We start from the raw sequence: 15,059 nt of genomic DNA, 5'->3' as shown, positions 1-15,059 counted from the left end.
GTAGGTTTTGGTCCAACACAGTAAGCCAGGATAACTGGAAGGTCTAGAAAAAAGTTTAGTGAAGAATTGATTTGTTATGGCTTGAAATAACTTCGAGTTGGCTTTGGCTGATGTTTTTGAGTGTTTTGAGGAGGGGAAAAAAAGTAGGAGGAAGGATGAGAATTGAAAAAATATGGGTATTCCTTAGCCTAGTTTAAGTGGTAAAATCAGTAATTCAAAACAGGTTGCAGCTGTCGTTGGAAGGCACCTGGTAGTTAAAGCTTCATTTTCGTGCCACTTTTATTTACAAACAGTATCGATGTTCTGTAGTTCTTGCATTTAATCTGACTGCTATTTTATTTGTCTTTGAAGATGTGCTATTTCTGATTACTTTATAAATGGTGCTTGGTCTCACAAAGTATTTGAGTGGAAATTGTGTTTCAGATCTAATGGACTGCTGGATTTTTTTAATTGATTTGCTTTCGTTTTTTGGAAAACCTTTGTCTTACATTTGCATATTTTTTTCTCTTATTTTCAAGTGTCAATTTACAGTATCTGGTTTTACGACAAGAACGACTGTCATCGAATAGCGAAACTCATGGCTGAGTAAGTACTGTGTATTATTCTGTAATTCTTTTATACAGTGTAGAAAAAAATGGAACCTATTAAACACGTTTGGTTTTTTTCTCACTCTCCTTTAATAGAAAACCAAAACTTCCTTGCTGATACGAGTTTTTTTAGTAAAGAATGTTGTGAAATGGGGTCAGGGGGTGATTTGGTACTGGTGGTGGTCTTCTAGTTCTTCTTTCCTTGAAAATTGTGTCTCAATTTGGGAGCAACAAAAGTATTGGCAGAAACAGTTTCTGTGCTGAGAAAGGTATTTAAGTATATTTATTTGTCTTTGAAAAGGCACTGCAGAATTAAGTCACGCTTCATTTGGTACCATGTGCCTTATAGCTTCTGAGTATCTAACGTATTAGAGAAATGAAGGCATTCTAGTTGCACGTTTTCCATTTTAGGATGGAAAAGCAGCACTTTTGAGGCTGATGTTACAAACTTGATGAAAAGCAAAATGATGCTATCTTGCTGACATCTTTTTCCACAAACATTAAGCTTTCTTTCCCCCAAAATGGGTACAAGGCAGACAGAAGAAAAGTAAATATGCTGATACTTCTGCGTGCCTCTCTATAAGGAGGCGGCTGAAACTGCAGGGATTATTTCATCCTGGGATGAAACAATATTTAAGAAAACATGAAGTATACACTTTGATTTAAAAAAATAAACCACAATTGAATCTTAGAGAGGGAAATCTGCGTTTCAGCATGTGGTAGCAGGCTCCATCAGACTTAGTTCAGGATCTTTTGAAATAAATATTTACATTTTCTTCCAAGAGTATTAGTTGTATTCCACGGATTTTGTCTTTCTCTTGGATAGAAATTTGGATAGGCACCTTCTTGTTTAGGTGAAGGATGTTTTTTTCACTAAGAGGAAAGAGTACTGCCTTTATGGTATCCTCAGAGCTTAAAAAACATAACCATAAAAGGTTTCAAGGAGATTTGCATTCTCTTTCCTGCTGTTTGACTTGACCTTATTGTGCCAGGCTGAGTTAACAAGATTGCAGACCATCCATTTATATTTCCGTGGCTTATCTTGCAAGAGAAAAGTAAATTAGTGCTTGAAGGCTGTGTAATCAGACTTCACTTCTCACGTTCTCTCTCTCTCTGCCTGCCGACCCCCCTCTGTGAGGTTGTGCCAGGTGTATTTTCAATGCTATAACTGCAGATATGCTTAAACAAACTGTCACAGCAGCTACCGTGTCCCTGAAGGAATGCGTGCTGCTTCCTCTATTGGATATAATGGAAAGAAACAGCAGGCCTTGCTTGAGAAAGATTTAATCCTGGATTGCCTGCAGAGCATGCTCAGTGCAAGATGTGTATTAGTTGACTTTTTGCCCCAGCAAAGTTTTTTTCTTTTTTAAAAAGAAATCCAGAGTTTTCAGAAATGAAAAAAAAAATTATGAGTCAAGTTGCAGACTTGAGAGGGAATTAATATGAGTCAAGTTAATATTAATATGAGTCAAGTTAATTCAAGATGATTGAGGGGTGACCTGCCTAGAAGAAATGGGACAGAAGCTAGGGGTTTTTAAATCTTTGTTTAAGTGTTGCATTCTCACATGTAAAATTGTTTGGTTTTTTATTTTTAAGTGAGCTTGTAGGCTTGTTTGACCCTGTTTCAACAGGGTAAAAACTGGCTTCTGAGGTGCAGGCAATAAGCTGGAAGCGGGAGAGTATCTCAGAGTTTTGGGGATATAGCACTGTTTCACGTTTACCCCCCCACCATAATCTGAATGTAACCTGCACGAGACAGAAGATGGAAGAAGAGCTATTAGGCAATCATCTTTGTGCGAAAATGTAATTGTTCTTAAAAGAATGCCCTATCTCATCCCTAGTTCTGGAGTTGAGTTTAAACAAGTCCTAAGTCAGGACTTTAGGACCGTGTGGGGTAATAGGACAAAATGTGCTCTCAGGGTGTCACTATAGAAATATTTGTACAGTATTGAGCTGCTTCATCCGAACAGGCACATGCTGCAGCTTTTAGAATGGTCAGACAGGGTGTAGATTGGCGTCCCTGTTCTGAGTTATGTTTGCAGGTGAATGCTTGCTCACGCAGAAAGCTGCACTAATAATGAGAAGCTGGTTAAACAGGCCGCTTGTTAGGGTAGATTTTCAAAGTCATTTTGAGAGGAGCATTGAGTATTTAAAAGCAGAATCTAATCCTTCTTCAAGTAAATGCAGCTGAACTGCTGGAAAAACTGCGAATAAACTTCCAAGACTTGAACTACTTTTTCCCCCAGAAATGGTCACATGGAGGTGCCTATAAACATGTAATTATTCTGCCATCTATAAATCTAGAGTTACTTCCGAATCCTAACTGCCCCAAAGAAACTGGAGGCTGGAATGATTGACACTTTCTGTGATCGTTATGATGGCACCTCTTGGCTCCCCCGTCAGTCATCAGTTCCACAGCATGAGAGTTCTCAAGTGACATGCCAGCTCCAGAGCTCTGCCCTGTTTACGGTGCTTGTTTTTTCTTAACATATTTGATTAATGCAGGCTTAAAAAAGAAGGGATTACAGGCTGGTGTGTGTTTATTTCAAGAGGATAAGCTTTAGTGCATCGTACAGCCGTGTATATCTTGTGAACTGTGTATGGATTAGGAGTGGAAGTAAATGCTGCCTTTACTTTTATTAATGAAGCGGACTAGGTATGCATCATCTTCTCGCATATGTTCTAAACTGAAGGGATTTGATTCTTGAGGCAGGTAGGGGTGGAGCAGAAGTAGTGCATGAACGTAGGCACCGAAGACCAGAGGAAAAGATTTGTTGTAGACCTGCAGGTAGTTGGAATGAATACACAGCAGCTAGAGAAGAAAATGGTTAGTCCTTCTTTCCAGAGCCTTAAGTGTGGAAGTAAGAGGTAACTTGCTCTGAGCCTCCTTGCAGACTGACTCCAGACATATCTGGTATGAACCAGCTCCTTTCCTTCCCAATCTTTGTATTGTTGTGTAATGGTAGGCCTCATCTTAAATTAGAACTGCTTCATCATTGATTTTCTTGAAAAACATGTCTTGATCTGGCTAAATGTGGAAAAAATGTGTGTTAGGAAGTAAAGAGTGAAAAATGTATTTTACGGTCTATGGTACATCATGTCCTCTTCATATGACACGTGCTTGAGTGTCCCCATGTTTTATTGTAAAAATGTCTAAATTTGACAGTTTTACAGAAGTGGTGTTTACTGTAGGCAGCCTGTGAGAGACGGAGCAGTGCTGTGAATTGGAGAGAAATCCTACACACCCTTTGACAGCTTGATTTGTATAAACTTTGTAACAAATGAAAACTTGTGTAACTTTGGTCAACTGTCGGGTTTTCACTCTGGCAGAACAAAATGTGTTAGTGTGCTGGGAGAACCTTTCTCTTTACTGCTTTTTGCAAGATGTAGGTGAAACTTTTATATTCTGTTTCTCCTTTCCTGTTACAGAGTGGTAGAACAAGAAGCTCAGAGATCGCAGCAAGTTTCCCAGGACAGGAAAAGTCCCAGCAGAACCAATGGCTGCAATGAAAACAGACCCATTGATATCCTGGAAATGCTTAGTAAAGCCAAGGATGAATATGAACGAGTAAGGAAGCATCATGGTTTGGTATTTTCCTTTTTTTTTTCTTTTCTTTTTTGCTAACCTTATGAACAAATCAAAACGCTACTTCTGCTTCTAAGGGGCTTAGGACGTCATATGGAGTCCACAGAAATTGCCTGCCCTGTCATTTCTGAGAGAGAGATGATAGAGGATAATTCTTATGTTCTGAGTTGTCCTGTGCAATACTTTCAACACAAGATTGCAAAGTAGTGCACCTAATCCATAATTTGATGGGCCTGTAAATTCTTGTTTGAATTGCTACTTTCTTGGGGAAATAAATAGTTTTAAAAACAGATACCTGCAGGCACAGACACAACACCATTTTTCTGAAATGGGTACATGGGTTGCTTAATCTCAGTACTTGTCTGCTGTCTTATTTTGTGAGGCTGTTGTCAAAGGGAAATGAGCTGTAACTATATACTTAACACTGTAGAAGAACATACTACCAAACACGTCCAGTTTTGTGATCTTGAAGTTCTGCTGTTGTAAATATTCTTTAGTGGCTGGCACTTTGATTTTTGAGGTTTTTCCTCTGTACTGAAAGTCAGTGCAGGAGATCTGCTATGACTTACGCCATAATCAAGAGCATTCATTGAACTACACGATAAAATGCTTTTGACATATTGAATAATATAACAGAAGCCCAGTTTACTACTTCTATCCTGTCTGCTGTGTGTCTGTCCTTTTAATAAATTAATTGATTTCCGGAGGAGGAGTCTGATACCTTTGACCAGGGCTAAATTCACAAGATTACATAATGAAGGAGAGTATTAATTCTCTCAGGAAAGAATTAATTTATATAGTCCCGAGGGCCAAATATATCTGTGCAGGATGAATAATAAGAGCAATATATGGGAGATCCATAAAAGGAAACCAAGATTCTGAACACTCCTCCCCAAGAACAATTATACAAGAATGTGCAATAGTAAAGTAATGTGTGGGTATAACGTTGCAGTGCTGTGGTGTGGTTGTTGTTGCTATACTGGTGGGAGAAGAGTTAGCACATTAGTAGAGTGCTTGATTCCTTCCAGAACTTGCTTTTGGAGTGGTTTACAGCAGAGTTCCTTTGAGTACTTGGAATTTGAGGTTTTGTAGGAGTCTAGATTGTTGTGGTACAATGTGGTTTGAGGAGAAAAGGATGAACACGTGGATTAAGCGTTGTGTGAGCCAACATCACTGGTTACTTTCTGACAGATTGAAGGCAGGTGAGTGTGACAAACCATACAATATATTTGACCCAGGTTTGATACTGCAGCAATTCCTGAAAATCAGTAATATGGGTTTCTGTAGGCTTGAAATATAGATTGACTAAAAAAATAAATTGCTTCGGGTTCTCTGAGCATCAGTGCTGTTTGGGGAGAAGGTGTTTTTGTATGAAGGCCAGCACTTTGGAAGTAGCGGCTTTTGTGAGAGCACAGAAGGAAATATCAGGTACTGAAAAACTCATCTTTCACTGTTGTATCAATTGAGATGAATTTGAAGAAATTGAAGGCTTTGAGGGAAGAAAGAAAAAAGAAAACACACCACAAGAACTCACTATTTTGATAGTGGCCTCTTAGGGTGCGATGAAACTTTCCCCCTCTTTTTTCTTGCAGAATTGGATAATATGCATTTCAAACAGATGGCTTTTCAAAATGACTCAGGAAGGATATTCCAGCTTCTTCTCTCCTGCTTTTCAGATCTCTTTCATGTGACAGTACTGGAAAGGTTTTGCTAGGAATAAAATTACTAAGCATCACAGAGGAAGCTCTGTAGAGAAGTAAAATACTGATAAACAGGCAGTGATGTGCAGATGTTGTGGTGGAGAGTCTGTTTTTGTGGTGCCAGTAGGGAAATATGCAGGACATGGACAACGGCAGAGCTGCTGTATAACTGGGGAGGTTGTGTCTTCATCTTGTTTTTTTGGAGGGGAGTGGGAGTGTGTGTTTGTTTTTCTTGATGCTTTTAGAACACTGGTTAAACTAGAATAATTATTTCATTTCCATTTTGTGTATGTGAGCTGTAAACTTAATCTGTTGAACATAATCCCATAGCCTGAATGATTGTAGTTGTCTAGAAGTTACCAGACAAACAGAATTGAGTAGTGTCAGTCGCATTTCAAGCAAACCCCTTTGGAGAATGTTGTGTTAACCATCTCAGCTTTAGCGGCAAACCTCTGGTACATTAGTTTTGGAACTCTTGTAGCCAAGATATGTCAATGTTCGTGTGATTAGGTAACCAGCTTGTTTTGAAGATGGCTTCTTGAGAGACCTTTCCTGTTTTAATGTATTTTTTTATGTGTATATTATTTTATGGCACTCAGTAATTACACATGAATTTGTATTTAGGAGCAGCAAGTACTTATCTATCTGGTACATTCCAGATGGATCATACAGTAATCCTTGTGGGCAGCCCACATGAGATTGGCGGAGTGTCAGCATGAGAAGGGGGCAGAGAGAGTGAAAAAGAGATTTATGAAGGTCTGAGTGATTTAATCTAGGATTCCAAATCAGCTTAATCCTTCAAGTACTCGCTATATCAAGTCCATATGTGAAAATGAATGAATTCTGAGATTTTTTTTTTTTTTTTAATGAAGTGAATGGATGCTTTTTATAGCATGGTGTTTTGTGTATGTGTTTTTAGTATGAGCATGGAAACATAAAGCAGCTCATTTTCTAGAGACGAGTCAAGTGCTTTGTCTGATTTTTTTTTTTTTGTAACCACAAGACATCCAGCATTTCAGGCACAAAGAGTTTTGACCTTCATGTTAGTGGCTAAAAGTTAGAAAGGTAGGAGAAAAGTTGCTTCTTGCCTCTGTCCCTAAATGACTATATGTGCCTTGATTTTTTGTATTTACTGCTTTCAATTAGAACTTGGAAATAAAAGAATAAGAAAGCTCAGATTTTTTTAACTTTTTGCTAAAAAGTTTAACCTATATTTTGCTGCTGTGGGTGAGCAGAGCAGTCTTCGTGTGTTGTGCTAGTATGCAACTATATCAGATGTATATAAGGTGTAGTTTCCCTATGGAACGCTACAGGGATCTACAGATCAGGGGTTTTCACTGTTTTATTTTTTTAAACTATAATACTGTTTCTGTTTTCACTTTTATGTATGTGTATATGTTTATTAAAGATGAAAATTCATTTGATCCTTAAACACACTGTCTGTCATAACACAACTCTTGTCAGTTTTCCGCCTTGTTCACAGAAAACCAAATTAACACCTTCTGAAAGTACATGTACATGGTTAATTAAATCTGGTGGAAATAAGTCAGTGACAAGTTCTCTTTCCAGCCAGTTAGAATGATTGCTGACAGGATTATTTTTCTAAGTTGTTTCTAGTTTGGGTGCTTGGCTTAATGAGGTGTAGCGAACTTACTTATTAGCAGCTGATGCAGGTAAAGGATGTGAAGAGCCTGTCTTGTCTTATTTTAGTTTTGTTTCTCAGTGAAAACAGTATGAAGCCAGTTGTCACGCTTCTTTTATTTCCTTAAAATTTGTGAATTCAACGGTGTCTTACAGAAATCAGTGCTCTGTACGTCATCTGTATTTCAGTCAAAGTGCCATGTAAACCAGATTGTAGTAGCGGATAAATGTAGACTTAAAACTCATGTATTTGTGTAAATTATTTCTTTTTCAGAATCAGATCAGTGACTTGAGTATTATATCGAGTTCTGGAATGCAGCAAAATGCAAATCCTCTGAAGCCAGAAAGCACAGAGCCTTCAGAAGAAAAAACTTTATTACAAGTGCAAGAGCAGGTATGTTTCCTCCAAACCTAAATAAGGTGCTTTTTTTCATTTAGCACATTGTCTTGCTACCAAAATATTCTTTTCTTAGAATGCCTGCAGCATTGTCTGCTGAATGTATTCCCGCTTTGTATAAGCTGAGGGGTTTGAAGACTTTCAGGATCTTAAATTCTGCTTTTTGACTTAAGCATTTAAAAATATGAGGCCATGTTCACACTACTGTGAATAGCCAGGTGTGACTCTGGAAGAAGTCAGTTCATGGTAACGTGCAGGATGACTTGCAGAGCCAGGAAGCAAGAAAAAATTACTTCTGCCACTTTATTGCACTGAATGTGGCACCAGTTAGCTGTGTAGAGAGTCTTTCACTCTTTAGCTGGAGCCCTGTTTTCTCGTGTTTGAGACATTTACTTAGGATTTATCTGTGCTGCTGTCAAAACAATAGCTGCAATCCTGCTACTTAAATGAATGGGGAATTGCTAGACAAGAAATGGAAAGCGCTTCGGTCATGGCAGCATTCTTCTCTTTGGCATAACTGCAAATGTATTTTCCTGTCTTCTCCCACACTTCCGTAGCTTGCCTTGAACCTCTGCTTGTGTGACCGATAGTGGTATTGGTCAGCTTGACTGATTCCTTCATATTGACATTGTGGAAAAAGCGTACGTGGTTTTGCGTTGATTTGCTTCAGAGTTTTGGTTTGTTGGAGGCTGGGGAGGAGTGGTGTTTGGGGGTTGGTTGTTTTTTCTTTGTTAAAAAAAATTCAGTGTTGTTGGGGAGGGATGTTGCTCAAATTATGGTAATTATAGCGTCAGACACGACATGTTGAATCAGCATGTATCCAAATATCTACAAATTCTAAAGCTTGGTGTTACTCTTGGAATTAACATTTAAACTACAGTAAAAATACTAGTGATAATAAGCTCTGCTTCGTGTAAATGTTGTCTTGGAACCAGAGGAAACTTGTCAAGATGTACTTAGTATCACACTGGCGTGGCTGGAATAGGTAGTAATAGTTCAATTTTTGGCTTCATATTCTAGTAAGCGTTTCTGGGTCAGGAAGCTGTTGCTTCATAGCTTCTTAGAGAGAAATTTAAACAAATAAATGCTTGAGTAGGTAAATACTCCGGTGTGAGTGACCTGGGGCTGCTTACAGTGCCACCCGGTGGGCAGGGAAGGGCAGTGGTGTTTCTGCTCAGGAGATGCCCCACTGCAGGCAACTGCCTTCCCTCCTGGCAGTGACCACCAGTTCACTGGGGTTTCTGATGCAGGGAACCGCCCTGTCTGAAAAGTGAAATGTGTGCAGCCTTGCATTTAGTAGTTGTAAACAAAACACTTACTTTGTTGTTGTAGTAGTGATTTCTAGTACAGATCGGAGCTATGGTATGGACAGGAGGAATCTGCTCTCAGGGCATGGGTTAGTAACAGTTAATGAATTAAAATGAAAGGGGGGGAGTTCACTGGGATTGTTGGCTCTCGCAGCCCCCCTCTGCCCCCTCAGCAACACCTCTGACTCTGGATCAGCAGCAATGAGGGATTGACCCCTGGCAGCCAGCACTGATTGCTGCATGCCTGATCTTGAGACCTGGCAGCAGGGTTGCTTGGGGCTTTGTTTGAAAAGAAGATATTTCCTTTTGGGTCACTCCATGTAGGCCCTGCACAGTCAGCTCAAGTGCCCCACCTGACAGCGCAGAACAGAAACCAAATAACTAGTAAAGGAAAGACTGGAAAAATAAGATTATAACAAATTACTCTGAAGTAATTAAGGGAAACAGTCAAATTATAGAACAGGCAAAATGGCATATTTTTAATTCTGTTGCGCTATTTAAAGTAATAGCTGCAGAAATATCGGTAAAAAATAATTGGGTGTCATAGTAATTCTGTAAAGCTAGTTAACTGGGTTCAAATATATCACAAATTAGTTTGTGCTTAATCACATTTTTAGTAATGTGGGCAACAGGAAGACTACTGGAAAAACATTCCAACTATAAAAATTAAATTTTGATCTAATTGAAACAAATGACCAGTGAGACTTAAAAAATACTGTACGTATAAGTACAGTGAAATTCCTAAATTCCCTCCAAAATGTCATACTTGTATGTTGATTGACTGACTGTGCTATTCTGAAATTCAAGTTTTTTATCTTGGCAGCTCAAAATGAAAATGAACTGTATCTAAATGCTTTTGTGCCAGTGACTGGCAAGGCTGAGACGGAATACTGAAATTAAGCTTTATGGTTACAGCTCTGACTGCCAATTCATGTTTCAGTGTATCCGAAATCATTTCTGGAGAAGCCCTCTGAGCAGCACTCTGTTTCTGTCAAGTAAAGTGATCACGTTGCCTTTTTGCAGCATGTGCTGATAAGGCTCTTCATAACACACTGAATTGATGATAAAATATACCTCAGCCAGAGACAGGGCAGGCAAAAGCTGTGTTCTATACTTCAGGCTGGAAATTAACTTCATATTTGAGACTGTATCCACGTAAGGGACTGGTCTGACAGATCAGAGTATGGTAGAGATTTCTGTTTATTACTTGAATATTGCAATGTATTAAGAAAGGAGAGCTCGTCAATTCATCATCATACCAAAGTGTAAAACTGAGTTTGAAATGAGATGGAATAGTGATTTTTCTCTTAACAGAGTCTTTACAGTTCAAAGACAGCTCTCCAGAACAGTAAGAATGGGATTCTAGGAAGAATTCCTAGCATAATTTTTATATAGTTTATAAACTTTGTGTATGTCTCAGCTGCAAAATGGAAGTGTGCCTGAATTTAAGCTAGCTAAAAACGAATGACAATGGCAGTAGAGATTAGTAACCTGAACAAAAGTCAGTATCATTTCAAGCTCTAGGGCTTCTATTGGGCTGTTTGCATGCTACCTGTACTGCCCTACCTTCACTGCTGCCATCCCTGCAATTGAATTAGAGCTAGCATAGCAGTGCCATGGTTCAGTAGTTGTCATCATAAAATAGCATCTTGGCTTATTCGTACCGTCAGAGCACACTGGAATTGTGCTGCGGGCCATTCAGGCTGCTGAACAGAATGTTGTATTTTAGTCCAGCTGTTTTACATAACTTCTGGTCCTGTGCAACCTAAAAAAAAATAACCAGAGAATTTTGAGATTGGGGGTGTTTAATAGCTGTTTCTTTTCTCTTTAGTGAAACATGTTTTTAAACATTTTCAGCAAAATATTAAGAAGATTATATCCTTCAAATCAGACTAGATGTATATTTTTGGGAGGGACTAAAGGACTGGTAGATGTAGCTGTGTGTATATATACACTTTTCAAGGAGATGCAGGTACATATGTTTGTACAGATTCTCTTACCTCTTCTAACATACACTGCTTTGTTAATGAAAAGGGTGAAAAGAACTGTCTAAGCATGTCAGTTGTGTGCCTTCAGGCTTTTCTTTCCATTCTTGTCTTTTAGGCCATTTAATTGTTCCAACTCTGTAAATTTTATGTGGATTTTGTTAAATATGTGTGGTTGGTGTTTATTTTCCGCCCTGCATTGTGTAGGTAGGGCTGATCGGTAGTGGCAGGTGCCGCCTTAATGACTGAACTCATAGCATTTGCCCTTCTTTACTGCTAGCGCAATCTGTCCATAGAAGGCTGTAGAGAAAGGGCTTACGTGGGCAGGATGTTCCTTGTAAATGAAATCAATTTCAAAATTCCTGAAAATAGGGCACACAATATCCAAACCTTATTTTCAGTACATTTGACCTAGTCGTCTTGCATAGCTATCTTGAAATTATACAGGTTCATGTGAGGTGCACAGTGCTATGTATATTTCTAAACTGAAAACTTCCTTTTCCTTTCTAGCCATTTCAGTCAAGGCAGAAGCATCTGACTTTGGAGGAACTATTTGGAACCTCTGTACCAAAGGAACAGCCCACAGCTCCGTATCCCAATCCAGAGAGAATGGACAAGTTGCAGACTGACACTTCTGCCAGAGAGCAGCACAATTTGCTCTTGCCTTTTTCTTTCGACCAGTCAGCAGTAATACAACAATCGCTAGGGAAACCTGAAAGTCCCAGCATTAAAACCAGTGCCAATCCTTTGAATCAGCAGGAATGTATGACACCTATGCTAATACCTCCAGCTTCAGTTTCCCAGCCTGATGTAAAAAATGTTTCAAGCTGTTCAGTTCGTTTAAGCCCTGTTCTTAATTCAGCCTCGACAATGGAAGCTGCCGCTGCTCAGATGCTTCCTGGCCTAAAAAAAGCCAGTCTAATGCAGGTTATGCAGCAAGCTGCCAAGCAGATATCCCCTCTAGTGAATCAGCCACCATCTGAAGTGAACCATGCTCCACAAAATCTGATGTCTGGCCAAAGCCAGCTTATAGCACCCTTGACATCCGCAACTACAGGAACTGTCTCAAATACATCCCATACAAGTGTTGATCTTCTCCAGAAGCTCAGGTTGACTCCACAACATGACCAAATGCAACAGTCTCTTGCTAAGACTTCCTTAACACCAAACATCTCTGCCTCAGTTGGCCAACTTGCAACACCAGAAAGCTTCAAAGAATCTCACAGTAAGCCATCAGCCTTGAACAGCAAGATATTATCCCCCCTTCAGGTATTCTGTGGGTTTTTATATCCATGAAGCTTTAAACTGTTCTTAGGCTACATGTACTTTCACTGTGATATTGATCAAATTGCTAACTTAGAAATCCGCTTCCGTTAGTATTATATCATTAGTGTCTACTCTCAGGGACAGAACAGTTTGTAGAGGAGAAAGTGTTTCAAGCTGGTGCTGTTAGGGGATGAATAAGTCCTAAAGAATTCATCTGTACTTGTGTCCGAAAAATACTGCTAAGAGCTGATGATCTGAGAAGGGACAGAAGGTTACAGACTGGTCAGTGTTAGAAGGGCTGATGCTACGGAAGCCTGCACCTTCTTTGAAGGTTCAAAATTAACAACTTCCTTTTTCTGATTATTTTGCTTTGGATGTTTTGTACACCTTCAGTTTTGACCCCCTTCTGCTGGGGATACCTATGGGGTACATTGAGATATTGTTAGTTATCAAGTAAAATGAATTATAAACTGATTTATTTTGGCTTAATTGACCGCTTGGTTTGTTTTACCCCAATGTCGCTTACAGAGGACCTCTTGAACTTTTTATTTCTTGGAGGAGAATCTGTCGTCTCTGCCTTAGTATAAGCCAAAGTAGTAGACTTGTTTTGAGAGTTTAGGTGAAAATATCACTGCTAGTCTGTAAGGCTTATGCGTGTGGCTTTGTGTTCTAAATCATTTTCTATCAATTAGTGTTGTTCGGCTGTATAATTGGCTACCTCAGTAGTGAAGACACTAATGAGTCTGGGTTATTAGATTTCTTTTTATCTCCAAAGGGAGCAGGTTTCTGTAGTGCTCACCTCTGAGGTGACAAAACTACTTACAGTCACATCTGCGTGAATTTATTAATGTTTATTATTATCCAGCACTTGCCACTGGGTTTTAACAAGGTCTTGGGTAGCCCTTTCTGGGTCAGCTGCTGCCCTTTGCTGTGCACATGACGATGACTTACTTGTAACAGAGATGTAATCAAAAGCTCAACTCTTCAGCCTGTAAGTCATATTAATCATTATTTTGGAATACCCTGTATTTCTTAAGTGTTGCTTTTCCATCTTAAGAATTATCCCTGTCTTCATGTTTAAGAAATGGATGTGTGTTATTGTGCTGTTTCCCCAATTGCCTTATTTCTAATCTACTGCTGCTGTTGAAAGTTTTCAAGAAGGCTGAGACTGCTACACGCTAACATTATTTTACTAATGGTCACCTTTTTGAGGTGTTTGGACTGATTCATTTTGCAGAGGGGGAGGATGTCCTGGTATAGCATTGAGCAGCAGTCTTGATCTAGTATTGAAGAACTGTACATTCAGAGTAGTATTTTTCCTTCGTGTGCTTCTAAACCTTTGCTTGACAATTGTAACATCTTCGAGCAGTTAGAAAATCTGGCTGAGTTTATCCATAACTGCCCTTGACTGCAGTTATTCAATGTCTGTTTGATAGCCTGGGGAATTAGCTCTACATATGCCAATCTCGAACCCTTTTTTTAACTTCTCCCATGTCTGCTGTGTGTACGTATTTTCATCAGACTTCTCCATACTCCAAATACACTGTTAAACTAGCAAAAATCTTCTTAACCTATGTGTAATTAGACTTTAAGAATTTGATCTTGTCCTTGTCACCACCTCATAAAGTTAATTTTATTTTTGTCATTAAGGATATCAACTCCCTGAGTGGTTTCTCTTCCAGTTCAAATAAGCTAAGTGTTGTCTGTGCTGAAGGGTTTTTTCCTGTTGTGTTGCCAAGAGTTACTGCAAACGGCTACAACAAGCCTTTCAAAGAATGCCACAGGAATTTATTACAGTACCTTATTTGCATGTCGTTTATTGTGTTTTATAATACTTGAATTTTATTTTATTATAGTCTTGAAATCTGACCAAAGAAATATCTGGATGTTGTTTGCAAAGGTAGAAAATACTTCTGAAATTCTAGCAGAAAGCAGCATTTATTTTTATGGAGGTAATTAGATAAAACTTCTAGAGAAAAACACTGACTTTAAACTTCTTGGCAATTTACCAAACTGATTACAAGATACTGAACTCTTTACTCTGTAGCATTTGTTTTATTCCCAGTTTCAGTCTTGTAATGTTTAGATGTTTTTTTAAACTGCGGTAGTTTTTCTCCAGAAGTGTTTTGTAATGGCTTTACAGGTTTGCTGCAATAGTGAAAGCATAAAATATAAATACAAATCTTTCCTCTTTTTCTAACTTCCCATTGATTATATCAGTTTTACGAAACGCACTTGATTACATCTAAAATCTGTTGAAATTTGTATTTTCTGCTTTCATAAAAACAGAGAAGCCCCACTGAAAATTGAGCTGTGAGTGTTGACTTGTGAATTATGCTTTCTTTTTGATTTAGACTGTACAACAGAACAGGGAATCAGAAGTATTTCCACAGCCAAAGACTTTGTCTAAAACAAATCAAGTAAGTTAATAAATACTTCTTTTGGGTTTCTTCAAAGAAAAAAAACAAAGGGTGGGGGAAAAGAACTGTAGTAACGCGCAGTTGGTATCACATAGTCATTGCACGTTGACCATGCTTGAAGCAGAAACAGGCTGTGCTGCAGCAAGGAGGAGTTGCTGTAGACTGCTGAG

At 38.8% G+C, this 15,059-nt stretch overlaps 1 protein-coding gene across 2 annotated transcripts in view; it reads left to right on the top strand.

Annotated features, from left to right (window-relative positions):
* DCP1A (decapping mRNA 1A) overlaps positions 1-15,059 on the top strand; it is a 30,049-nt gene that overhangs the window by 7,121 nt on the left and 7,869 nt on the right. Inside the window, exons 4-8 of one of the 2 annotated variants that reach the window (XM_054076871.1) lie at positions 519-585; positions 4,017-4,155; positions 7,789-7,908; positions 11,714-12,472; positions 14,824-14,889. In XM_054076871.1, the coding sequence (XP_053932846.1) occupies positions 519-585; positions 4,017-4,155; positions 7,789-7,908; positions 11,714-12,472; positions 14,824-14,889 (1,151 nt within the window). Of the gene's footprint in view, positions 1-518; positions 586-4,016; positions 4,177-7,788; positions 7,909-11,713; positions 12,473-14,823; positions 14,890-15,059 lie in introns of both variants that reach the window. The other variant, XM_054076870.1, reaches the window with a different exon arrangement.

The sequence above is a fragment of the Cuculus canorus genome, chromosome 11 (genome assembly GCF_017976375.1).
Source record: "Cuculus canorus isolate bCucCan1 chromosome 11, bCucCan1.pri, whole genome shotgun sequence".
NCBI classification, from domain to species: domain Eukaryota; kingdom Metazoa; phylum Chordata; class Aves; order Cuculiformes; family Cuculidae; genus Cuculus; species Cuculus canorus.
The sequence above is the reverse complement of the archived record's forward strand: the minus strand, read 5'-3'. Positions and strand labels throughout refer to the sequence as shown.